Source organism: Heloderma suspectum, chromosome 10 (genome assembly GCF_057233095.1).
Source record: "Heloderma suspectum isolate Gila_16-S chromosome 10, 16-S_ref, whole genome shotgun sequence".
Taxonomy (NCBI): Eukaryota; Metazoa; Chordata; class Lepidosauria; order Squamata; family Helodermatidae; genus Heloderma; species Heloderma suspectum.
Window position 1 is genome coordinate 25,247,880 of NC_139467.1, and position 27,232 is coordinate 25,275,111.

The 27,232-nt window shown below is 46.5% G+C and overlaps 1 protein-coding gene across 1 annotated transcript in view; it reads left to right on the plus strand.

Annotated features, from left to right (window-relative positions):
• Positions 1 to 27,232, plus strand: part of SDC3 (syndecan 3) — a 149,204-nt gene that overhangs the window by 115,528 nt on the left and 6,444 nt on the right. The window contains exons 2-3 of the mRNA XM_084815601.1: positions 19,353 to 19,479; positions 21,657 to 22,234. Coding sequence (XP_084671727.1) covers positions 19,353 to 19,479; positions 21,657 to 22,234 — 705 coding nt within the window. The remainder of the gene's footprint in view (positions 1 to 19,352; positions 19,480 to 21,656; positions 22,235 to 27,232) is intronic.

The window sequence follows — 27,232 nt, forward strand, 5'->3', positions numbered from 1 at the left end:
GTCTGATGTCAGGTTCTGGCACAGGCAGGCAAGGATCCAAGGATCCAAGGATCCTTGCCTGCTTGTGCCAGAACCTGACATCAGACAGCGCTGGACCTCATGACCTTTCAATGAGCTTAGCTAAGGCCTGGCAGCTGGCAATCTTAGTCCAAGGACAGACTCATACAGGAGAAGGCAATCCTGATATTACTGTAGGCAAGTGACGTTATTGTAGATGAGAGAAGAGGTCAGGTTCTGGAGTAAGCAGATAAGGAGGCAAAGCAAAGGGGGAGCCTGTTCAGCAGCTTCTCTCAGGGACGAATTGCTCAGACTGAGGAGCCAAGCCTCGAGCAACGCTTATATGGGGCCAGCTAGGCCCCTATTGGTTCGTCACATCACCTGGTTTGGCTGTGCTGAAAAGCTGCAGTACTCTCCCTGTCCATGACATGGGTGGTACTGCAGTGCAGCAGAGATCAGATTGGAAGCTTCTTCTGCCAGGCAGTAAGTCAGGGGTGAGCAACTTGTTGCCCTCTGGATACTTTGGCCTACAACTCCCATCGTCCCTCACTCATTGCCTATACTATGGCTGATGGGAGTTGTAGGGCAAAACATCTAGAGGGCCAGAAGTTGTCCACTTTTGGAATAAGGCATCTGGGTCTTGCTACAGTCTGTGGTTCAAGAGACCCATAGCACCTTATCTCAGTTGTCTCTACTCTGGGTGCTCCCTCTGTCAGAACCTACATGGATGGCTGTCAGAGAACAGGGCCTTTCTGTGGTGGCACCCTGACTGTGATCACTTTACTTTCTTTTAGATGCCAGGCAGGTAAAAACTGTTTTCTTTGCTCAAGCCTTTCACACAGGAGTGGGGAACCTGTGGCCCTCCAGATTTTGTTGGACTCCCACCAGCCCCAGCCAGCATGGCCAATGGTCAGGGATGATGGGAGTTGTAATCCAACAACATCTGGAGAGCCACAAGTTTCCCACCTCTGCTTTAACAGAACATAGTGTATTATACAGCTGTTGTCCTGCTACTGATCCCTCTTACCTTAATTGCTTTGCATTTTATTCTCAGATTGTATTCATCTGTTGTGATATGCCATGGGGATCACTTTGATTAAAAGAAACATCTTTAAGATAAAATAAATAACTCAGTTTTCCCATACAAGCACATACCTGAAAGTAGCACAACTGTGCATTTTAAAGCTGCATCCTTACTGTAAAGATGTGCAGGGAAATTTAAAAACACACGCAGAACACTGGATCCTTGGGGAAACGAATTGCTCATGGCAGTCTCACATTGCAGCCTCAGAGCTGAGAATAAATCTCAGAGATGGTCTGATGCAATTTGTGCCAACAGGCAGGTTGCTCATTTGTCATTCCTCATCAAGCTTTAACACCGGAGGTGTGGGGGGCAGTGGATGGCTTCTTCACATCTCTTCCCAGGAGAGGGAACAGAGCAGGTTTGGAAATAATGTGGTGTTAACAGCATGTGGCCAGCATTCTATAGTGTGTGTGTGTGTGTGTGTGTGTGTGTGTATCCTGACAGGTTTGGGACCGCGTAAGCCAATTTAGTCCATCTGTATCCATTTTATTTATATATCAATTTAGAGCTGCTTTTGTAACAAGTATTTATTCAAAACAATATATATCTCAACACTTATTGCACACATAATTTTTTACCATATAGGTGTGTGTTTTCCAGCTGATTTTCATGATTTGTACCTGAAAATACTTCTAATAGCTTGTACAGTCTACAGTCACCCAGTGTCCTGTCCCAATTAGCAATCTGCTTCTGGATCTCTTATTGTGTGAGTTAGAACCTCGCCAGGAAGGCATATTAGTTGTTGGTCCAAGTTTAATCTAACCGATTTCTCTATTCAGTATCAAAGCCATATATCGGGTCATCTCACTTACTCTATAATGACATCTATATTCTTTGATTTTAGTCCTGGCCTGTGTTCAATGGCCTTTCAGTAGAAGTGCAATGGGCAAGCTCCCTAGGGCACACTTTGACGACTCCATATTTACACATGTCTGTCCGTTAGACACACTTCTGTGTTGGGTGTAACGTGTGGTCAGGGAGGCCTGATTTCAATTCCCCTTTTCTCCAGATGTCTGGTAAGAAGTACAGGGAAAGACCTCTGCCTAAGAGCCAGGAGAAACGCTGCCATCAGAGTAGACCAGCCTTCCCCAACCTGGTGCTCTCCAAATGGTTTAGACGACAACTCCAAGCTTTCTGGACCATTGGTAATGCAGGCAGGGGCTGACAGGAGTTGAAATCCAAAACATCTGAAGGGCACCAGGTTGGGGGATGCTCGAGTAGACAATGCTGAGATAGGTGAACCAATGCTCCGACTCGGGGTTATATCCAGTGTTAGTCCTACATAGAGTAGACGCATTGAAATGAAGAGGACACAAGTTAGCCTTCCATTGCATACAACCCAATAGACACAATGCTCAGTATGAGTTAGCTTCATATAACTATGATACACATGGCCCAGATGAAGTAAAGCGCCAGTGTGGACAGATCCGGCTTTTTCTCTTATCTTGTTCGAAAGACAACAGTGACAGTCTCATGTATTGTGCCCAGTTCTGGGTGCCACACTTGAAGAAGGATGCAGACAAACTGGAGAGGGTCCAGAGGAGGGCAACAAAGATGATCAGGGGACTGGAAACAAAGCCCTATGAAGAGAGACTGAAAGAACTGGGCATGTTTACCCTTGAGAAGAGAAGACTGAGGGGAGATAGGATAGCGCTCTTCAAGTACTTGAAAGGCTGTCACAGAGAGGAAGGCCAGGATCTCTTCTTGATCATCCGAGAATGCAGGACACGGAATCATGGGCTCAAGTGACAGGAAGCCAGATTCCGGCTGAACATCAGGAAAAACTTCCTGACTGTTAGAGCAATACGACAATGGAACCAATGACCTGGGGAGGTGGGGGGCTCTCCCACACTGGAGGCCTTCAAGACGAGGCTGGACAGCCATCTGTCAGGGATGCTTTGACTGGGATTCCTGCATTGAACAGGGACTCAATGGTCTTGTAGGCCCATTCCAGCCCTACTATTCTACGATTCTCTGATTCTAACAAAGGTGATCAGGGAACTGGAAACAAAGCCCTATGAAGAGAGACTGAAAGAACTAGGCATGTTTAGCCTTGAGAAGAGAAGACTGAGGGTAGATAGGATAGCGCTCTTCAAGTACTTGAAAGGTTGTCACAGAGAGGAAGGCCAGGATCTCTCCCCAATCATCCCAGAATGCAGGACACGGAATCATGGGCTCAAGTTACAGGAAGCCAGATTCCAGCTGAACATCAGGAAAAACTTCCTGACTGTTAGAGCAGTACGACAATGGAACCAACTACCTAGGGAGGTGGTGGGCTGTCCCACACTAGAGTCATTCAAGACGAGGCTGGACAACCATCTGTCAGGGATGCTTTGACTGGGATTCCTGCATTGAGCAGGGAGTTAGACTTGATGGTCTTATAGGCCCCTTCCAACCCTACTGTTCTATGACTGTGATTCTGTGTAGCACTCAGCTGCCTGCGTCTCCCATTGTGTTACATCTCTCATGGTCTCTTATCTGTGAGATGTTTTGCTCAGAACGAAGCTGCCGGACTGATGGAAACGCTGTCCAAATGTTGATGGTTTCCATTCTGTTCTGAGTGCATAATGAGATGGTGTGAGATGCCCCCATTCTTCACAGTGTAAAGGTGTGGGCACCACTTGTGGCTGTCATGTTGAACCTATCTGTTTGCACTGGTATTTTTAGCCCCAGCCCTGCCAAGAACCGGAGTGCGCTTTGGAACTGGCAGTAACTTTGCATCGCAGAGCACCATCTGGTGCGGTGTTGAGGGGTTCTTTCTAATAAAACACTACCCAAATCCTTGCTCTACCCAGCCTAGTACCATACTAGGCTTGAGTTTTGCTGATTTGCACATCCCTAGCTGAGGGAGATGGGAAGGGAAGCAGGGCTGTTCCATCGGCCCTGCTGAAAGTCCATTTTTCCCCCCTTCTTCCCTCCTCATTCCTTTTTCCTTGTGTACCGTGTCTGTTAGATTGGAAGCCTGCGGGCAGGGACTATCTTCCTTCATTGATAATTTGAAGGCCGCCACAGGAACCTTTGTGGCTGAGGAGCAGGATACAAATACTCTAAATAAATAAATAGATAGATAGCTAGATAGACCTAAATCTGAATAGGACTTGTACATGGGCCAGTCCCAAAATTATCAAAATAATGGAGTACCACAAATGCACTGGCACCACTCTTGGAAACAATATCAGGTAAATCAGAACTCCAAATTCTGGGGGAAATTTCGGTGGGGGAAATTTCATGCACATCCCTAGTATATTTGTAGCAAAATAGACATTTGAACCATTTTTGCAAATGGTGCAGCCCCCTCTCCCCTTAAATGGAGATGGTTCCTCTGTAGGAAAGAAGTAACATATGTGAAGTAACCCTGAATCGGACCACAAAAATGGAATACTATGGCAGGGGGGTGCTTAGGTCAAAGAATGCTGTGAGTACAAGGGGGAAATGGCTACCAAAAATGACTGCAAATTAGGCCATCAACAATTCAGCTGGAAAGTCAGAGCATGCAGGATTCTCTGGATATTCATGCTAATGCTTCAGAAGTCAAGAATACCATTATTTTTTTTAACTTGCCAGAGGCTGGGAATGAATAACAAGGAACAGTTTGCACTCTTCATGAGTGCCTTCTGCTGTTAAAATGTTCCCAAGCATCTAGATCTGTTCTCAGTCAAGAATTAATTGTTAGGCTAGACGGACCACCAGACTTTGGTTGTTGTTTTTAATGTTAATTAGACTGTATTATCGCTATTAATACTCAGTCCACACTCCATCAGAGACATTTATGGGTTTGCTTTGCATTAAACAAAGTCAGCTTGAATTGACTACCCAGAGAAGCTATAAGCAGGATGGCCAAGGTCATATTGCTGACATGTGAACAAAGAGCCAGACATCAAAGTGCTCAAGAATATATCTTGACTTCAAAATGATATTCTTTCTCTTGGCTTTCTCTGAAGCCTGGAAAGGAGAGGAGAGCACAGCTATTAGGATGGAAGAAACAGTTACTATGGTTACTGTTGTCATGTCAGTGACTATTAGGTGAGTATCCCAGCAGGATGCCTCTGTCCATCTAGCTGTGTTTTTAAAGTCTGATTTTATTGATATGCGCTGATCAGGCTTCTGGTGCTGTGCTACCTCTGCACGCTTTTTATCCCTGCGAGGATGAGTTTTGTTTCTTATCACATTTGCAAGGGAGGCTTAGAGTAGAACCGTTGAAATCGATTCACGTAGTCATGACTGTTGATTTCAGCGGGTCTACTCTACGCGTGATAAGTCATATGACTTAAGTTTGGTTCCAACCACAGAGGAAATTATTGAGAACCACACCAGAACTTTTATGGTGATGAAGGGGAGAGTGTGGGAGAAATGTTAAGACGCCTCATATATTCTGAGACTGAAATATTCAGCGATCCTGCAGTGGTCCTGATTGTCTGTCCCTTATGCCTGCAATTTGGAATGGGAGGGAAGTTCTCATTGTGGGGGAGCAGCGGAGGGTGGGACAGATAATGATAGGGAGGGAAGACAGTGGGCAAATGCAGTTACATATATTTAGAGCTCGGTTGCGGTTGGGAAAAGACTGGCTGATGTTGCTGTAATAGAAAGTGTTGATCTTCCGTCCGGCTGCATGATATCATCAGGAAGCAGCAGCTTTCATGAGGTTCTGGCAGTAAAGCACTTGGAAAAGCCGGCTCTGTCTCAGTTGTGTTGATAATTCAGTTACAACCACTATGGTAGAGCCTCACTTAGCCAGCCTCATAGGTAAATGTTACTACAGTGTCGTTTGTAGTCCAGATTGGGCTTGCCTAATGAAGCTAGGGCTCCAGTGGAGTCCAGGCAGCACTGACCTAGTCATCCAAGTTCCCTGGCATCAGATGTTAGCTCAGGATGTCAAACCTCTTTCATCCAGAGGGCTAAATTCAATTTTGGAGAAGCTCTCAGGGGCCACATTCCAGTGGTGGATGGGGCCGAAGGCAAAAGGGGCAGGGCCTAAATACAGGGCAAGCCCTACCATTAGGCAGAGTGAGGCAGTTGTCTCAGGCGGCAGATGCTGAGAGGTGGCAGCAAGGTGTTGGAGGAGAGAGCTGAGTGCCACACAGCCTTCCCTGTGCCCCCTAAGCTAGTCTGCTGCCTTCAGGTGTTGTAGAGGATGTTGTCCCATCACCAGTGTTGAAGAAAGCTTTAATTGTCAGTGTGGTCAGTTTTCATACTTGGAATGGGAGAGGGCGCCATCTTGTTCTTTGTTTCAGGAAGCAAAATATCTTGGGCTGGCCTAGCCTAAATACCGCAAATACTGGCATATTTTTGCTTAAAGCCCTTAATGCCAGTAACTAGGTCTTAGGCGAGGCATTCGACATTTTGGAGTGGGGGAATACTACGCAAAAGTTAGGACATCACCAAACGATTGGTGTTTGGGAGGAAGTGTATGGTGCCAGGGGAGGGGTGTGTGGCCATCTGGGGAACTCGAGGGGGCTGGCTTTGGCCCATGGGCCTGATGTTCAACACCCCTGCATTAGGTGGTAAGATATAATTGTATAAACAGAAGCCCACATACAGACACATGGCGGGGACCAGTTGAGTCTTGTACAGGAAAGCAACTAGGTTGCCTTCCTCATGGAAAGATTGCAATGAAGCTGGATTAGCGGTGATCAAGAGGGAGTCAAAACACACAAAGAGTAAGAAGCTACTCTTGGTTATAAAAATTTGCATTTTGCCTGCATCCAGATGTTTGGAAGGGTAAAGCTTTAATGTCCCCTCCTAACAGCCACCATGTTAGAGAAGAGCAGACATGGAGCTTAGCAGGCTTTTTCCCCATCTTGGGGGAATGACTTGCTGCTGTCCCATCTTCTGCACATCTCAGGGGTGTGCAAATCAATAAAAAGAACAGTCAGTACGTTTTCACTTGGTGAGCTTGTAATCCACTAAATGGCATCTTGGTGCACCCAAGTGGAGCAGGAAACTGTGCATTGCACGCAGACTCAAGGGATTCTCTACAAAGAGCAAGTCCTCCCCTGTCCCAGAGAAGTCCCATGTCTTTCCTCATCTGCGAACAGTGCAAATGTTCCATCTTCCAGTTCACCTGTTTCCAGGCCATGAATATTTTAGCACGACTGCACTGCAGTGTCTGCCAGCTCTGCTGGTTTTCCTGGTTAGTGGCCAGGTTAGTATATTAGAAGGATGTGTAGTGGGCTGATCTCTTGGCACCGGTAGACTGTAGTTATTTATTTCCCCTTTTTTATTATTCAATGGCAACCCCCACAATACCATTAAAGTTTAAGTAAGGACAATTCAAATATCCAACTCTAGCAATTCTGGCATTGGATGGCTACCCTGGTAAACCAAAATTAATGTCTTTCTTGCCATTAAATTACTCTGTTTTTGAAAGGTGAGGTATTAATGAAAGACGCGCATGCTGCAGACGAGTAGTTCTAGGTGATGCACACCACACATTTACCCAGTTTTGTTCTACATAGCGGCAGGTTCTGTTTTTAAGGATACTCTTTCATTTGTGCACTCCCACCCTTTCTGCAGGGACCCTTTCCCTTCCCCTGCTACAGCTTTGTGCCTTGCGTTGTTTACTCCTCTCCTTTTTGTTTGAGGCCCTAGGGCAATGTGGCTCAGTGGTAAGGGCACATGCTTTGCTTGCAGAAGGTCCCAGGTCAGATCTGTGGCATCTCCAGGTATGGCTAGGAAAGCATTCTGCCTGAAACCCTGAAGAGCCGCTGCCAGTCAGTATCGACAGTACTGAACTGGATGGACGAACGGTCCGACTCAATATAACGCAGCTTCCTATGTTCCGTAATGAGATTCTTTCCAGATGGGTTGGACTGCTATTCTCAGCAGCCCTAGCTGGCATGGCCAGTGGTCACAGATGATGGGAGTTGTAGTCCATGCTGGCTGGGGGAAGCTGGGAGTTATTGTCCAACACATCTGGAGGGCACCAGGTTGGGGAAGGCTGCCCTATGCACACGTTTGCCCTGTGTAGATGGCTAGCATGTGGTTGGGGAGCAGGATTGCATCTCCTGGCCCTGCCCCCCAATGTTGCCACACCCACAATCCTGTCCAGCTCCGCCCCTGTGGCTCTGTGCATTCAGAAAACATGTGAAGGCCCAGCTGGCGGTATTTGCATAGGATTCTCCACGCAATTGGATCCCCTGCTTGTGCAGGGCTCCAATCGCATGTAGGAGCCTTTCCGAGCACATTCGGCTCCTCCTTCAGTCCTTCGCCAAGCACATAGAGGCCAGAGGGATGGAGCTGGCTGGGGTCGTGACACTGGGGGCCAGTGCCAGGAGACAAGGGCCTGTTCCCACACCACATGTTCGTCCTTTGGTGGAGGGCTAGCACGTGACTAGGGCTAGAATGAGGTGGTACCACACTGGACGGTGGGAGGAAAGATGCCACTGTTGGATGCCACCCTACATTTAAAAATCTCTAAGCAAGCAAAAAGCAAGCAAAGCAAGGAGGACAATTCTAGCCTAGCCCCCTAGCCTAGATTCTGGCCTAGCCCCCTTACCTAGCCCCCTTACGTAGCCCCCTTACCTAACCTCATTACTTAGCCCCCTTACCTAGCTCCCTTACCTAGCCCCCTTACCTAACCTCATTGCCTAGCCCCCTTACCTAGCCCCCTTACCTAATCTCTCACCTAGCCCCCTTACCTGACCCCCTTACCTAACCCTCTTTTCTAGCCTCCTTACCTAACTGCATTACCTAACCCCCTTTCCTAACCCCCTTACCTAGCCCCCTTACCTAACCACATTACCTAACCCCCTTTCCTAACCCCCTTTCCTAACCCCCTTACCTAGCCCCCTTACCTAACCACATTACCTAACCCCCTTTCCTAACCCCCTTACCTAGCCACCTTACCTAACCTCATTACCTAGCCCCCTTACCTAACCGCATTACCTAACCCCCTTTCCTAACCCCCTTACCTAGCCCCCTTACCTAACCGCATTACCTAACCCCCTTTCCTAACCCCCTTACCTAGCCCCCTTACCTAACCACATTACCTAACCCCCTTTCCTAGCCCCCTTACCTAGCCCCCTTACCTAGCCCCCTTACCTAACCTCATTACCTAGCCCCCTTACCTAACCCCTTACCTAGCCCCCTTACTGAACCTCATTACCTAGCCCCCTTTCCTACCCCCCTTACCTACCCCCCTTACCTAACCCCCTTTCCTAGCTCCCTTTCCTAGCCCCTTTACCTGCTATGCTGTTTTTTGTTTTTAATTTTGTTTGCAGGAAGGTTTTGATATAGGGACCCTTCAAAAAAGAGACTGAGCTTTCTTCCACTTGCAGTCTGAAGCAGTGCGGCCCATTCGACCACATCGTTCTGTTGTGTGCGTGTAGACCAGACATCAATTTGGGGCATGTAGAACTTGTGTGATTTCAGCATTTAAAAACAAAGCAAAACGAAGTTTAGTCCTCACAGGTGTGTGTGTACGTGTGTGTGTGTGTGTGTGTGTGTGCACGCGCGTGCATGCGCGCATCTGCAGGAACTTGTGCCCTTTTTAGTTGACTGTTGTCAGCCCCTGTTCCCACCAGTTTTCTATCTTTTAATGGCCATTCCACCCCACCTTTAGCTACGATTGTCCTTCAGATCAACAATAATACGTTTTGGATCGACTCAGAGTCATCTCTCTGTCTCTCTGTCTCTCTAGCCCTATTCAGTTGTTCCTCAACCAGGGAGGCTAAACACACAAAGAGAGAGGGAGCACGCTAGCCCCATTCCCTCCATCACCGCTTTTGTTGCCTGCTACTCATGAAAGGCAACTTTCTGAAGAGAAGACCCTCCGGTATCCCTGAGGCTCTGCACATGATCAGTACACTGAATTTCCAGCGTTCTCAATTGCATGGAGAGCTTCCATGGACAGAGAAGGCTCTCCCCTTCAGAAAGCCACCTTTCACAAGTAGAAAACAATGAAAAGGATGGCAGAGAGGGGCAGGACTATTGCCTTCTCTCTCTTCGTGTACTTAGACTTCCAGATTGAGGAATGACAGAACAGGGCTTCTCTCTCTCTCTGCCTGGGCCTATTCAGATGTCACACTAAGCCATGGTGGTTGGGGAATTTCTGGTAACCACCGTTGCTTACCATGTTGTGTGGGGGAGAAAATCACATTCCATGTGATTACGAAACCACCCTGGGTAACCACCCCCTGCAAAGGGGTTAAGGGCCCCCAGAGAGGCTTACTGTGTCATCTGGTGGGTTCCCTGGTGGCTTAAATGGGCTCCAGAGGACTTCCAGACTGTGACCATAGAGTCTGCTGGCTAGTGTGTCTGCCAGGAGCTTGTTCATGCCACAGGGGATGCCGGGATGTGCGCTAAGCACTAAGGTAAGCTCACCTGGTAGGGGTGTGTGTGTGTAGCGGAACCATGTGATGCCACGTGGTTCCTGGTCATGTGATGGACCTGCATGTCATGGATTTGCTACCCCCGCCTCGGTAGTTACCCTAACCACCCTCCCTGTGAAAAGCCCCCCACATACCCCTCTGCCATCTTCTTTTTAGGGCCCTTGGATTCTTTCCCCAAAAAGTCTAAGGGTTAAGATATGAGACCTTCTCTGCTAAAATATCAGAGAATAAAGGCACAATCCTATAAATTTTTAGACAGAAAAAGTCCATGCTGGCTGGGGAATGCTGGGAGTTGTAGGACTTGTTTCTATCCAAACATTCATAGGATTGTGCCCTAAACTGATATCAAATAGACACCCTTTCTTCTCTTACACCCTTTTCAAGGCTGAAGATGTATGATAGACCAGTCAAACCTGGACTCTTCTTTCTTCCTGCTCCTTTTGGACATGCTTCGTGCTCGCTTTCTTTGCTGACCCACTTTTTGTGCGTCCCTCCCTTTCCCGCAGCCACTGCCTCCATTGCCGCTCATTTTAAAGGTGTTTTAAAACAACAACAACAGTGTGTAGGCGGGAGAAGAGATACAAAATTGGAACAGTCAAATGTTTCACGCATCAGAGGATCTCATTCACAGGATTGTTGAGAATAATCATGGGACAAAGTCACAAAATGTCCATATGGAAAACTCTGGGGAATTTCATTCCTGTGAAGTCAGAATTAGGTCTGAGGGTCCAGAAAATGTCTTGCGGACCAAGCCAATGGGTGGCTGCTCTGTGGATGGTTAGAGCTGCTCCTTGTAGGTCCAATGGTTATTTGGCAGGAACCACATTCAGGGTGCAATCCTATGCATGTTTAGACAGAAAAAATCCATGCTGGCTGGGGAATGCTGGGAGTTGTAGGGGTTTTTTTTCTGACTAAACATGTGTAGGATTGCACCCTTAACCAGGGATTCTTCATATGGACATTTAAGATTAAAACAAACAAAACACTCCGTATCATGATTATTCTCAACACCCCTGTGTGGTCCATCTGTACTGTAAGCCTTTTCATAGAATCCTAGAATAGTAGCATTGGAAGGGGCCTACAAGACCATTGAGTCCAACCCCCTGCTCAATGCAGGAATCCAAGTCAGAGTACCCCTGACAGGTGGCTGTCCAGCCTCGTTTTGAATGCTTCCAGTGTGGGAGAACCCACTACCTCCCTAGGTACTTGGTTCCATTGTCATATTGCTCTAACAGTCAGGACCTTTTTCCTGATGTTCAGCTGGAAGCTGGCTTCCTGTCACTTGAGCCCATTATTCCGTGTCCTGCACTCTGGGGTGATCGAGAAGAGATCCCGGCCTTCTTCTCTGTGACAACCTTTCAAGTACTTGAGGAGCGCTATCATATCTCCTCTCAGTCTTCTCAAGGCTAAACATGCCTAGTTCTTTCAGTCTCTCTTCATAGGGCTTTGTTTCCAGTCCCCTGATCATCTTTGTTGCCCTCCTCTGAACCCTCTCCAGCTTGTCTGCATCCTTCTTAGAGCATGGTGCCCAGAACTGGACACAGTAGTCCAGATGAGGCCTAACCAGTGCTGAGTAGATGGGAACTAGTACTTCCTGGGATTTGGAAGCTATGCTTCTATTAATGCAGCCCAAAAGAGCATTGGCCTTTTTTGCAGCCACATCACATTGTTGGCTCATATTCAGTTTGTGATCTCCAACAATTCCAAGATCCCTCTCGCTTGTAGTGTTATTGAGCCATGGATCCCCCATCTTGTAACTGTGCATTTGGTTTCTTTTTCTTAGATGCAGAATGTGGCATTTATCCCTATTAAATTTCATTCTGTTGTTTTCTGCCCAGTGCTCCAGTCTATCCAGATCACTTTGAATTTTGTTTCTGTCTTCCAAAGTATTAGCTATCCTGCCCAATTTGGTGTCATTTGCAGATTTGATCAGCATTCCCTGTACCTCCTCCTCCAAGTCATTAATAAAAATGTTGAAGAGCACTTGGCCCAGGACTGTGCCCTGTGGTACCCCGTTGGTTACCTCTCCCCAGTTGGAGAAGATCCCACTGATAAGCACTCTTTGAGTCCGATTCTGTAGCCAACTGTGGATCCACCGGATCGTTGTTTCATTTAACCCACTTTGAGCTATTTTGCTCATTGGGAGATCATGGGGCACTTTGTTGAAAGCTTTGCTGAAGTCGAGCTAACCTCAGCTTGTTCTCAGCTTTAGCCTTCCTGACGCCATCCCTGCAATTCTGTGCTACCTGCCTGTACTCTTCCTTTGTAGCTTGGCCTTCCTTCCACTTCCTGTATGTGTCCTTTTTTGTTTTCAGGTTATCTCTGAGCTTTTTGTGAGGCCACTTTGGCTTCGTCTGTTGTCTTCTACCTTTTTTCCTTGTTGGAATTGTTTGTAATTGTGCCTTTAGAATTTCCTTTTTTAAAAACTCCCACCCATCTTGGACCTTTTCTCATTAGAGTCGCTTGCCGAGTTTATTAAAATTGGCTTTCCTAAAATCCAGGGTACGTGTTTGGCTACACTCGGCTTCTGCTTCCCTTAGAACCAAGAACTGAAGTATAACATGGTCACTTTCCACCAGTGTTCCCGTGACTGCTACTTTATCCACTAAGTCATCTCTGTTGGTAAGGATCAAGTCAAGGATAGCCGACCCTCTAGTTTCTTCCTCTACTTTCTGTAGGAAATTATCAGCAACACAAGTCAGGAATCTCTTGGATGGCCATGCTTTTCAGAATTTGTCTCCCAACAAATATCAGGGAAATTAAAGCCTTTTACTGTCCCAGTTGTGTATCTCACAAATATATTTTAATTCCAAAAATACCCTTCCCTTTTCGGTGAGATTTAGTTCTTGTGAAACAGCCGTCTTCTTTTTTCATGTTATGTTCATCCCCTTTTATGAGGGAGAAGAATACCAGAGGGCATGCCCAGGACTATTATCCCTGCTATTTTATTTTATTTCATTTTATTTTGTGATATTTTATTTTAAATAATTAAAATTCTTTATATCCCGCTTTTCAAACAGTTTTCAGAAAGGATTACAGGAAAGGAAAGGAAAGGAAAGGAAAGGAAAGGAAAGGAAAGAAAACATAATAGGTATGGGTTGTATCCAGTGGTCACTGTGCACTGGCAGAGAGTACTTCTCCATTCACAGAATGGGGCACCTGATTTTCACCAATGTTCCTTATGTATATATGCATTTGATTTATCTCCCACCCTTCCTCACAGAGGGCTCAGATCCACCCTATCCACCCTGATCCATCCTATCTAGGTTGCTGGGCTCCCCAAAATGGTTTGTGATGGCTGGGGGCCCCCTCTGTACAATTTAGGATATGGCAAGGAGGACTGCAATAAGTAGAGGGAGAATCGGCAAACATTGGGTGCCTTGGCTTTCATGAGCAGAAGCAGTTTTCAGTAACACAAAGCCATCATTGGATACAACCCAATAAAAACAGTTTTAAAAATATCACGTCTAAGAACATCAGAAGAGCCATGCTGGATCAAACCAAAGACTTATCTAGTCTAGCATTCTGCTCCCACAGTGACAAACCAGATGCCTATGGGAAGCCCACAAGCCAGACATGAGTGCAATGACACCGTCCTTCTCATATTCCCCAGCAAGTGGTATGGGGAGGCATTGATAGCCTAATTTTCCATGAATTTGCTTGATCCCCTTGTAAGGCTGTCCATGTTGGCAGCCATCGCTATATCCTGTGATAGTGAACTGCATAGTCTTGCAGATCTACTTTATCTTTTACTAGAATGCTGAGATCTACGGGGGGGTGGGTGGGTGGGTGGGTTACAAGACATCCATCAACCTGCAAAATGGGCAAACAGACATTAAGGAACAGGGTGCCTCTGAGCACATGCTTGGCCAGGAAGTGTGTGATTAGTACCAAAACTGAGTACACCAATCCTTTCACACAAAAATCCACTCCTGGTGTTCCCCCAGTCATCCTTTTTCAGCAACCTGATTTAGAGGGGAAAGGCCTTTTTAGTTGCTGCTGTTGTTGAATAACTGGGAATTAGAAATCCTGTTCTGAAACACAGTGGCATTAATCCAGCAACACACAATTTAAAACAGCAAAAATCAGTTCTAAAAGGCCTTTCAAAATTTAAACAAACACAAAATTTCAACACAGGCCTAAGAACAGGAAGGGAGGAAGGCTGACACATCTAAACTGCCAATATCTTCCCCATTTTCCCCATTTAGTTTTCTCCCAAGTGCAAAATCCAAATATACTTTCTGTAGAAGCTGAGAAACAGAGCAGATCCTCTTTAAATGTTTTTTTCACTTGGAGGAAGTGTTAGTTCCTGGTTTCATGAAATTCGCACTCAAGATAAAGTTATCCTGCCTGGCCTTGCAGAGCTGCTTGAAACATTCAGCGGGGTGGTGACAACTGAGGCCAGAACATTTGGAGGGGACCGAAGCTCAGTGACAGAACACATGCTTTGCATGCGGAAGGTCCTAGGTTCAATCCCAAGTGATTGAAGTCTCAGGGAGACTTGAGAGTACCCCTGCCAGTTCGGGTAAATATTGGGCTTTGTGATCAAATAGTCTCACGTAGGGCAAATAGCGTTGCCCTTATTTTCGCCGTAGTCTACGTAAACATTTACATAGACTACAGCGACCAAATAAGGAACGAGAGTGGCGGCTCCCTATGGGGGCCGCCATTATCCGTACGCGCTTTTTTTTTTTAAAGTCACCCGTGATAGGCTACGTGACGATTGACGTAGCCTATCACGGCTGACTTTGCAAATCTAGCCGTGATAGGCTACGTTAATCGTCACGTAGCCTATCAGGGGGCGTTTTTTTTCTTTCTTTTATTGCAATGGCGGCGGCGGCAGCCGGTCGAAAGACCGGCTGCCGCTCCCGCCCTGTTCGAACACCCGCCGAACCGCCGGCCGGACCCGCCGCTGGGAGGGACATTCGGCGAAGGTAAGTCCCGTCCCGGGGGGGGGGGTGCGGGGGGCGGGGGGGGTTCGGAGGATTTCTCCCTGAAACTTGTTTGGGGGGCCGAACACGTTGGTGCTCGGCCCCCCGAAGTTTCGGGGAGAAATTCTCCGCCATCCCTACATATAATGTTGCAGCTTCCTTAACCCAACCTCCTGCCATTCTGGTGTTTCATTCTGCCATGGCAGACTTCTTTCTTGCAATTATTTTACTGTTTTGCTGTTGTGCTTGTGTTGTGGCTAGGGGTGCAGGAGAAATCTGCCATGGACTCAAACAAGGCTGGATTCCAAAGAAGCTGCCCTCCAGAGTCTGCAGTGGACCAGCTGCACTCACCTCCAGGTCTGGAGGAGTTCCCACGAGGCAGCTCTCTGGCTTCCTATAAAACACAATACTCTAATGGCAGCTGGTGTTACCTTATTGCAGGAAAGTTACAGCTGTAAATGGCATATTGTACTCCATTTGCAGCTGTAAAGCACTTTTACTTAAATGCAGCCATAAAAAGCTGCAATTTAGGTAAAAGTAAGTGCTTTACGGCTGCAAATGGTGTAAAAAAAACCCATTTGCAGCTGTAATTTTCTTGTGATAGGCTAATGGCAGTCACCATTAGCGTATCATGGCTACCCAGGGTTTCTGGATGCGCCTGATCTCAGAAGCTAAGCAGGGTCAGCCCTGGTTAGTACTTGAATGGGAGACCGCCTGGGAATCAGGCTTCCTGCACTGAGTAGGGGGTTGGACTTGATGGTCTTGTAGGCCCCTTCCAACCCTATGATTCTATGTTTTATAGGCAGCCAGAGAACCATTCCGCCAACTCTGGCAGATGCTGCAGGGCTCTGGAGGACTCCGCAGGGCCCCAAGCAGCCCAGATTGCCCTGCAACGCCCCCTCCCAGATCAGACAGCGGCGGGTTCATACATCCCTAGGCGTGGCATTCTTTTTTTATACCTCAGTGGTTTTTCAACTCCTTCATATTTTTTAATGTGCTGATGTTGCATTCATGAGCCATCTTGAACACTGGCTAGGGATGGATGGAGTCACTTGCTCCGTCCCTGCTTGCCGGGTGCTCTCTGAACCTTTGCTGTTGCCCATCCCCGCTTGCTGCACTGCGCGAACCCCTGGGCAGCCCAGGGAGAGCCCGGCAACCTCTGTGCGCCATTCTCAGGTTTAAATTCTCAGAATTCTCAGGTTTAATGTTTTTCTTTCACAAAATACACACTTTCATACGAATGTTATTCTGAAATACCTTTTTAAGTATGCATTTTATCCTAAAATATAATTTATGTTTGCATTTTAACCTAAAATATGCATTTTATACACACACAAACATTTGGCTGATAACTATATCTCAAAATTCGACATGTAAATACTGAAGGATCACACTGCGTTCAGTCTGTGAGAAGTTGTGAATCAGATCAGTGTGCTTAAAAATGCAGACCAAGCAAAATCCTCATACGTCCATAGTAAAGAGCCAGTCTTATGTTGTGGTTAGAGTGTCAGACTAATGCCATGGATTTGTTGTTGTTCAGTCGTTCAGTCGTGTCCGACTCTTCGTGACCCCATGGACCATAGCACGCCAGGCCTTCCTGTCCTGCGCTCTCTCCCGGAGCGTGCTCAAGTTCATATTCATTGCATCCGTGATGCTATCTAGCCATCTCATCCTCTGCCGTCCCCTTCTCCTTTTGCCTTCAGTCTTTCCCAGCATCAGGGTCTTTTCCAGAGAGTTTTCTCTTCGCATTAGGTGGCCAAAATATTTGAGGTCCAGTTTCAGTATCTGTCCTTCCAATGAGCAGTCAGGGTTGATTTCCTTTAGGATGGACTGATTTGACCTCCTTGCAGTCCAGGGGACTCGTAAGAGTCTTCTCCAGCACCACAGTTCGAAAGCATCAGTTCTTCGGCGTTCAGCCTTCCTTATAGTCCAGCTCTCACAGCCATACATTACTACTGGGAAAACCATAGCTTTGATTAGATGGACCTTTGTCAGCAAGGTGATGTCTCTGCTTCTTACTATGCTGTCTAGGTTTGCCATAGCTTTCCTACCAAGGAGCAAGCGTCTTTTAATTTCATGGCTACAGTCACCGTCTGCGGTGATCTTGGAGCCCAAGAAAGTAAAATCTGTCACTGCTTCCATTTCTTCCCCTTCTATATGCCAGGAAGTGATAGGGCCAGATGCCATGATCTTAGTTTTTTTAATGTTGAGTTTCAAACCAGCTTTCGCACTCTCCTCTTTCACCCTCAACAAGAGGCTCTTGAGATCCTCTTCGCTTTTTGCCATTAGGGTGGTATCGTCTGCATATCGGAGGTTGTTGATAATTCTCCCAGCAATCTTAATTCCGACCTCTGATTCATCCAACCCGGCATTTCTCATGATGTACTCTGCATATAAGTTAAATAAGCAGGGTGACAATATGCAGCCTTGTCGTACTCCTCAAAGCAGTGCTTGGATACAATCCAAAAAATGACAGAATGATCTCAATTCGAATTCAGGGTAAGCCATTTAACATCACAGTGATCCAAATATACGCCCCAACTACAGATGCTGAAGAAGCAGAAGTAGGTCAGTTCTATGAGGATCTGCATATGAGGATCAATCATATTGATCCTCATATGAGGATCAATCTTAATTCTGACCTGTGATTCATCCAACCGGGCGTTTCTCATGATGTACTCTGCATATAAATTAAATAAGCAGGGCAGCAATATACAGCCTTGTCGTACTCCTTTCCCAATTTTGAACCACTCGGTTGTTCCATGTCTGGTTCTTACTGTTGCTTCTTGACCCTCGTACAGGTTTCTCAGGAGACAGGTAAGGTGGTCTGGTACTCCCATCACTTTAAGAATTTGCCACAGTTTGTTGTGATCCACACAATCACAGGCTTTTGCGTAGTCAATGAAGCAGAAATATACATTTTTCTGGAATTCTCTTGCTTTCTCCATGATGCAGCGAATGTTGGCGATTTGATCTCTAGTTCCTCTGCCTCTTTGAAACCCAGCTTGTACTTCCGGTAGTTCTCGGTTCGCATACTGCTGAAGCCTAGCTTGTAGGATTTTGAGCATCACCTTGCTGGCATGTGAAATGAGCGCAATTGTGCGGTAGTTTGAACACTCTTTGGCGTTGCCCTTCTTTGGAATTGGAATGTAAACTGACCTTTTCCAGTCTTGCGGCCATTGTTGAGTGTTCCAAATTTGTTGGCATATTGAATGCAGCACTTTAACAGCATCATCTTTTAGGATTTTAAATAGCTCAGCTGGAATACTGTCATCTCCGCTAGCTTTGTTGTCATGCCATGGAGACCTGGGTTCAAATGCCTACTCAGCCATGAAGCTTACCGGGTGACCTTGGGCTAGTCACTGTTGCTCACTCTAAACCACCTCACAGGTTTGTTGTGAGGATAAAATGACAGGGGGATCTTGTATGCCTCCCTGAGGTCCTTGTAGAACAAGGGGCATAAAAATTGGTAGTGTGATACCATATATGTTTGAAATGTCCCTCATGTTAACATCTCCTTGCATATATGAAGCTAAACTAGTCTTTGGTCCAGATTTGCTAGATTTACACACACCAAGAGATTTTATTTATTTATTGCATTTATATCCTGCTTTTCCTCCAAGGAGGTCAAGGTATCATACATGATTTCCCCCCCTCCATTTTATCCTCAGGACAGCCCTGAGATTGATGGGCCCTACATCAACCACTGAGCTTCATGTCTGAGTGGGGATTTGAACCTGGGTCTCTCCGGTCCCAGTCTGAAACTCCAGCCATTACACTTCACCTGCTCTCATTGCGACATGAGGTGCTTTCAGCTGAATGCTTCTGTAGTTGAGGTGCAGTTGGGAAGGCATGATAGCAGCCCCCTTGAAATTTTCCTCCTTGCTTGCAGAAATGTAAGTTGCTGACTTTTTGCCTGTGTCTTGGGGTCTGACGTTTGCTCTGTGCACAAAGTGCCACTCTGATGTCCACAGAAATAGTAAGCCTGTTTCTCTGAATGTTTGATCCTAGGCTCAACACTGGCGAAATGAAAATTTTGAGCGGCCCATTGACCTGGAAGGCTCTGGAGACGATGACCCCTTCGAAGATGAAGAGATTGAAGAAACCGAGGAACTCTTCTCGGGCTCAGGATCAGGGGGTGAGTATATATCTAAGACCCTAAAATAGAAGGGGTTCATTGTACTGAATGTGGCTGGATAGGAAACATCCCTCTGGATCCTACGTTCCTAATAGTTGTGCTGTTATTCCAGCTAATGAAATTGTGTGTGGGGGGGAGGGGGCTTTTGGATGGCCCAAAGGTAGGGTGTAAGTAACGTAGTAATTTAGAAGCTTGTGGCTAGGGATGGACAACTCCGTCAATTTCAGTTTATCACAGTTTCTCATTATTCCAACTTCATTTTGTCCTTTTTCCGTATAGGTTGCAGGGTTGTTGTTTTTTTAAAAGTATGTCTGACGTACTTCTTGGGGACACACATCTTGGGGTGCATGTTTGTACGCATGTTTTCCTAATGTACACATTGTAAGTGAGCAGTTTCCCCTGATGGGAATGCTCTGTCGCATGTTATTTTCGCGACATATGCATTTGGGTGTGCACTTTTCGCTAACATATGCATTTTTGTACGCTTTTTTAAATTGGAGAACTGCATTGCAAAATTTGGAGAAGTGTGTATAGCGAAGGATAGCTGTGTCTCAGTTCACATTTTGGTTTGCGGAATGCAAACGTTTGCATTAAAATGTGAACCGAAGAATTTTGCCCTACTCGGGGGACACAGACAGAGCTTAATGCTACTGGAATCTTGTAGGTCCCCTCCCCATCTTGGGGCAGAGGAGATGTTAAGGGCGCTTTGTTAGGGGAGTGTGTGCTTTAAAAAAAGAATTGCAGCAACCAGGGTTTATGGCTGAAAGATTTACTTGGACCCACTTCTGGGAGAATTAGAGATTAGGCCTACAGCAGGATGTACAATGCCACAAGCAGCTGGAGACTTCTAGCTCCCTAAAATACCCTCCAAATTCCCCCCAAAAGACAATGCTGTTGCTAGAACCAGAATCGTACAAATTAAAGAATATTGACTAGTGCCTTATGATTTGCACATTTTGGATGTCTTCAGAGAATTTTTGAGATTCCAGTCCTATACCTGTTTACCCAGAGTTCAGCCCTATTGAACCCTATAGGATTTACATCTGAGTAAACATATAGAGAAGTGCACTGTAACAAGATCGTACTGTGCAGACTGTAACATGCAAGGATGGAAGTTGGCACTTGGACACAAAATGTTAGTATTCTGAGAACCTGAGTTCTCATATTGTGGGATGTGGGGGGGAATAAATGTGGATTTCTAGTTCTACATTTCTAAGTAAGGTAGAAGGGAACACCATCAACCACCTGAAAGAGCAGAACTCAAGCTTCAAATTGATATGTCAGATGTGGAATTTCCATTTGATTCAAGAGGCACCATTTCTATTCATTCTTACGCTGTAATTATTTCAAGAGAGATTGAGTTTTCTACAGAAGCAAATCCCAATGCAAAAGCAAAAACCTGTGCCATCAAAAGGGGTCGAAGACATTTCTTACAGAAAAAGATTTTGGGAGATATTTTTTGCACCTGAGTAGAGCACATCTCCAGTGCACTTTGCTGTGAGGAAGCCGTCACCAATCAGGTGCCCCCAGATGTGGCCATGCTGTCTGGAGACAATGGGAGTTGGAGTCTGCACATCTGGAGAGCACTTGGTTGAGGATGGCCCATGTAAGAGATGCTTCTGTTGCAGTGTGTTTGAGGGAGGCAGATTAGCTAGTGTAGCGTGCTGAGGATGACCTTCAGATCATCCTCAGCAGCCCTTCTCCGTGAGCCCCTGCCAAAGGAAGTGAGGCGGGTGGCTACTAGGAGGAGGGCCTTTCCGGCTGTGGAATGAGCTCCCTAGTGAGGTTCGCCTGGCACCTACATTGTATTCCTTCCGGCACCAGGTGAAGACCTTTTTATTTTCCCAGGCATTTTAGCTTTCTAGACCTTTAGTTTTGCTGTTTTAAATCTGTATTTTAAATTCCTGCACTGCTGCTAGGTTTTATTGTGGTTGCATTGTTATATTGTGGTTTTAACGTTCTACATATTTTCTATTGTTTTATTGTGTGCTCTTTGGTTTTAATTTTTGTGAACCGCCCAGAGAGCTTCGGCTATTGGACGGTATAGAAATGAAATAGATAGATAGATAGATAGATAGATAGATAGATAGATAGATAGCGTTCCTGGTCATTTCCCCTGCAATAGAGTAACACTGAGTACAGTCACTTCACGATTGGTGCCCTTGCTTCTCTTGCAGATCTTGAGCAGGAGCCTGCGATCCAGACGGTGGTGCGGCTCACCACAGATACCCCCGTCGTCCTGGCTACAACTTCAGCCATGTTGCCCGTCACATCAGTGCAGCCCGTAGCCACCCCCTTCGCACCATTCCCAACAGAGGAAGCCACCTCCAATCTGGTGACAGGCAGCCCCTACATCTCCAGAATGTCTGAGGCACTGACGGTCACTGTCCGGAAAGCAGTCGGCCCCGCCGCTGCCGTCACCATCCATGACGTCTCTGCTACCGCCATGACCGTCACTGCTGCCGCCACCGCCTCCGCTGCCACTGCCACTGCCACGTCCAAGCCAACGATGCCCCTGAGAGCTTTGCCTCCCTTTATTACCACTGTAGCCACGACTCAGTCCGTCACCCTTGAACCGCCAGCTGCTGCCACCGTAGCCAGAACGGAAGTGACTGCATCTCCCCTGGTGACCACCAGCATGGCAAAAACCAGAGCTGTGCCAAAGCCCAGCACTTCGCAGGAGCCGGACCTCTGTGAGGGAAGCACCGTGCTGCTCCAGCCTGCAAGCCCCACGGCACCCACCCAATCAGCCCAGGTATGGGAATGTATTTATTTATTATTACATTTCTACCCTGCCTTATTTTCCTTTTGCAAGGAACCCAAGGCGGCTTACATGATCCTCCTCCTCTCCATTGTATCCTCACAACAACCCTGTGAGGTAGGTTAGGCTGAGAGTCAGTGACTGGCCCAGAGTCACCCTGTGAGTTTAATGGCCGAGTGGGGACTAGAACTGGTCGCCTGAGTCCCAGTCTAGCACTCTACCTACTATACCACACTGGCTGTCTCTGGTATTGAGGGAGAAGCTTTATTTAGCCATTCCAAAAAGCCCCTGGCAGGCGGCAGCAAGCCCCCTCCCCCAGTGAGCTGTCTCAGTGGTGAAGTTAGGTATTCTTTTACTCTGGACCTAATGGTCTTAACCTGCCCCCCACCCGCACCCCCTTCTTAAGACGGCACAACGTATGTCTTCCATCCCAAATATGTCAAGCCAGTCTTTCTGCATTTGGGGGCCCTCCTACCCATCCTGTTGAGTGGGGCCCTGTACACCTGCCCCAAATTCAGGCCCTGATAGCACCACTGGCCTGCATGGGGGGAGAAGGTGATCCTTCTTGAATCAACTAAGCGTTTGGGACTGTAGCACACTTACTGGAGGAAGAGAGAGGAAAAAATACTACCCCACCCCCCGCCCCATGGATGTGGCTGATTCTCATATGAACTGTCTGGATCAAAGCCATCCCTACATGAAGTGTGTTGGCTTTTTAACAATCTGGTGGTTGAAGACAGAACAGGTGCTGCCAAGAAACCTGATCCCTCTCTCTGTCTCTGTTCCTCATTTGTAAAATAGGGATGACGCCATTTCTTTGCCATTGTTAAGTATGAAAAAGAGGTTATTGCATGGGGGTGGGTGGAGTATACTGTAGTGAAAGGGATAACAGGGCCTGGATAGAAAAGTGATGGATCAGCCGGACTATGAGTCATTCATTGTTCTTTCATGTGTTATATTTTTATCTTACCTTTCCTCCAAGTTGCTCAAGGGGGTGTACATTTCTCTTCCTGCCCCCATTTTATCCTCATGACAACCCTGTGAGGTAGGTTAGGCTGAAAAAGAGGGACTGGACCCAGATCATCCAGTGAACCTTGTGGTTGAGTGAGGATTTGAACTCGGGCCTCTCCAGACCTAACCCAACCCTTCTGTAACACCATTTTGGCTCTCCAGTCTTGACACCAACCTGACTCTCCCGTCCACCTGGCTCTGATTCCAGGGGGGGATTTTTTTCCTTCCACCCATGTACCCAACATGCTTATGCATTTAAGGGTGCGATCCTATGCATGTTTAGGCAGAAAAAAAGTCCTACAACTCCCAGCATTCCCCAGCAAGCTTTTTTTCCCCCCTGATCTGGAAAAATTAGTATTTTTCAAACAAGAAAAAATGTGCATTTTAAAAAATGCTCACTTTTTCCCAACTGAAAAAAAATGTGCATTTTTAAAAATGTGCATGTTTCCTGACCAAAAATGTAGACTTCCCCCCATAGGCTAAAGTGTGAAAATGCAGATTTGGGGGATTTGCACACATGTGCATATGTGTATTTTTGGAAGTGCACACTTGCAAAGTGTGCACTTTTGAACATGAACACAAGTTTGGGAAATTGTGAACATTTCCTGCGAATTGTGTTCCTACTTACATTTCCGTTTGGGGCATGTTCGCATGATTTCTGAACAGGAACAAAATTCTAGTGCATCCTTAGGGTTTTTCTATCCCTAGTTTGGAAGTTTGATTTACAGCAGTCTCAGCATACCAATTCTGTCTGTCTGTCTGCCTGCCTGCCTGCCTGCCTTCACGTGCATACCCCTACCGCTCCCTTAACCATATCCTGTGCTTTTTCACCAACTGCTCATATTGATGCCTGCATCGGTACTGTGCTGAAGCCGTGATACATCTCAGCTCATGGCTGATGCTAGGAAAGTGGGCAGATGCTAGGACATTTTGCAGCATGATATCATCTGAAAACAGCTTATTACACCATATATTTTCACTCCCCCTTGCACTCAGAACACAGTTTTTTCAGCAAGTTTTGAGACGGTATATGGCAAAATTTCACTCTTTGTGTATAATATCCCTTCTCTTGCGCCTCTCTTTCCAGCTGCTTTCTTCAGAATAAAATTTCCCCAGGGTGTATAGTATGTTCCTCTTCTGGACTTCTCAGTCTGCCGATGTTGGGGTCCTCCCCTGTGCTCCCACACAAACTCCCAGGCTGACTTCCTTTCGCATCTGGAGCCTCGGACTCCTGACAGGCAAGGCCTGATTTGGAATTGGTGGCAGCTGGTGTTCAACAGTGATTAGTCTCTACCTCCCCCTCCTGGTCACTGTGCCTAACAGGCAGCAGAACGATGCAATTCAGGAAACGTTCCGTGTAGATGATGGTCACCTCCACAGCCACACATCTCCTTACTTGCTCAGGAGAAGGAACCAGAAGAGAAGGAGAGAGGCCATGAAAGAGGAACCCAACCGGTTTTCTCAGCAAGTCTGACCCAGAAAAAGCAATGTTGATGTGCAATCATCTTACATGAGAGAGCCATGGACAGAGCAGTCTTATGGGGAGCGGGGCCGGGGAGGCAGAATCTCTGATGGAAGAACCACCAAATCCAAAGTAGAAGGTGGTGGAGTGCTTTTTCTCTTTTAACCCTTTTTGTCACCCATGGCCAACCTTTTCCATTCTCCTTCCTTTTCATTGCTTCCTTTTCATTGCTTCCAATAAGGGGGAAAATAACCAGGGGAGCTCCAGGGCAGGCATAATTCCCAGCCTGCTTGTCAAAGGGTCATTGGGGGAATGGGAAGGCCTACCATACACCTTTTTAGTCCCTATCGCTATATGAGCCCTAATGGCAGAGGAGCTTTCTGCTGCCTGAACAAGATGGCTTCCAGCAGGGTAGCACCTCTGCCCACCTCATATGGCTTGCTTATTAATGTATTATTTGTTTATTTACTTATATCCTGCATTTTGGATTCCTCACCAAGGATGACAAAATGCTAATGCCATCATTTGATTTAGAGAAATCATGCAGTAGTAGTATGAGTTTTAATCGATCAGTTGATTCCAGGGCATGGTCCCAGGGCATAGTCTGAAGTCACATGAGGCAGCCACCATGCTGAAGCTAAGCAGGTCTGGGTCTGGTCAGTGCTTGGAGGGGAGACCACCTGGGAACCACATGTAGCCACCTTGAGTTCATTGATGGAAGAAAGGTGGGATATAAACGTAATAAAATAAAAATAAAAAATGATGACATCTGTATAAATTTTCATCGAGCTGTCCACCACAACACCAAGATCTCTTTCTTGGTCGGTCACCACTAGCTCAGATCCCATTGGGTTATATTTAAAGCTGGGATTTTTTGCCCCAACATGCATCACTTTACACTTGCTTACACTGAACTGCATTTGCCAGAGAGATTATGCTGATACCAACTAACTGAAATAAGGACATGTGACCAGGGCATGGTCTGAAGGTACATGTGGCAGCCATCTTGCTGAAGCTAAGCATTCTTAGTCTGGTTGGTGAGTGGAGAACCACATATAGCCACCTTGAGTTCCATGATGGAAGAAAGGTAGGATATAAATGTAATAATAAAAAAATTAAATCTGTATAAATTTGAAGGGATGTCATGAAAGCTGGAGGAGCAAATCTATTTTCTGTTGCTCCAGAGGACATGAAAAATGGGTTCAAATGACAAGAAAGGGGATTCAACTGAACATGAGGAAGAACTTCCTGATGGTATAAGCTGTAGTGCTTTGGAAGGTGGTGGAATCTCCTTCGTTAGACGCTTTTAAGTCGAGGCTGGGCGGCCAGCTATCCGGGATGCTGTGGAGAACGAGGCTATCAATGCCTACTAGTCGTGATAGTTACACGCTAACTCCAGCACCAGAGGCAATAAGCCTCTGTGTACCAGTTGTTGGGGAACACAAGTGGGAAGATGCTATTGCACTCTTGTCCTACTTGTGGGTTTTTCCACTGGCAGTTGACTGGCCACTGTGTGAACAGAATGCTGGTCTAGATGGACTTTTATTCGATCCAGCATTTTTAGCTTGAAACTCTTAATGCCAGCAATTAAGCCTTAGGAGAGGCATTTTAGTCTTTTAGAATGGGGAAAAACTGCACAAAACCCAGGAAACCACCAAATGATTGGTGATTCAGAGAAAGGCATTGGGACCAGGGATAGGGATCATGGTCACCTGGGGAACCCTGGAGGGCTGGATTGGGACCCTAAGCCAGGTAGATTTGGCTCCTGGGCCTGAGATTCTGCACCTTTGTTTTAGAGCTTCCTGTGTGCTTGAATCACAGCAGTTATGTAGATTGCTGCCTTGGGTAGGTGGGTGGGTGCCATGATTCACACAGACTCATGTGAATCTGCTGCATAATATGCTTTTTTCAGATGGGATGAACAGAACATCTCATGGTGTTTTAAAGCTCATGGTGTGGGATGTCCCCACATCTGTGGGGACATCCCCACAGATATTTAGGTGGCTCTCTGCTGGGACCAAAGCAAAATCAGGCCTGAGAATCGATGTTCAGAGTCCAGCAACATTCTGGCAATGCTGGGGAAGTGAGATCAGGACTGGGTTAATGTATTGGCCCCAGGAGCATAACCAAGTCACCTGTAGTGTTAGAGGGGCCTAGAGATCCATAATGCTTGCTTAAGTTTATTATTGGCGCAATTCCTTTGGTAGTAGGCCTCTGAGCATGTTGAGATGAGTCAAAGGCCAATATCAAGATGTGCCTGGGAAGCGAAATTTGTTTGTCTTAAAGCTGCAGGTGGCTGTGCTGAGAACTAAACATTTCTGGTCTATGTTGGGAATGAACATTAGGTGGCGCTTGCTGCTGTTATGCTGCCTCACTGCTAACATGTATGGTATAAGACCCATTGTACTCCGTGGCTCTGGGTTCAGAGAAGCTGGGTACACCTATTGAGTACTTTATTGAGTAAGTTACTCAATAAAGTACTCCTTGTAAGTAGACCTGGATCTGATCTATCACTATCC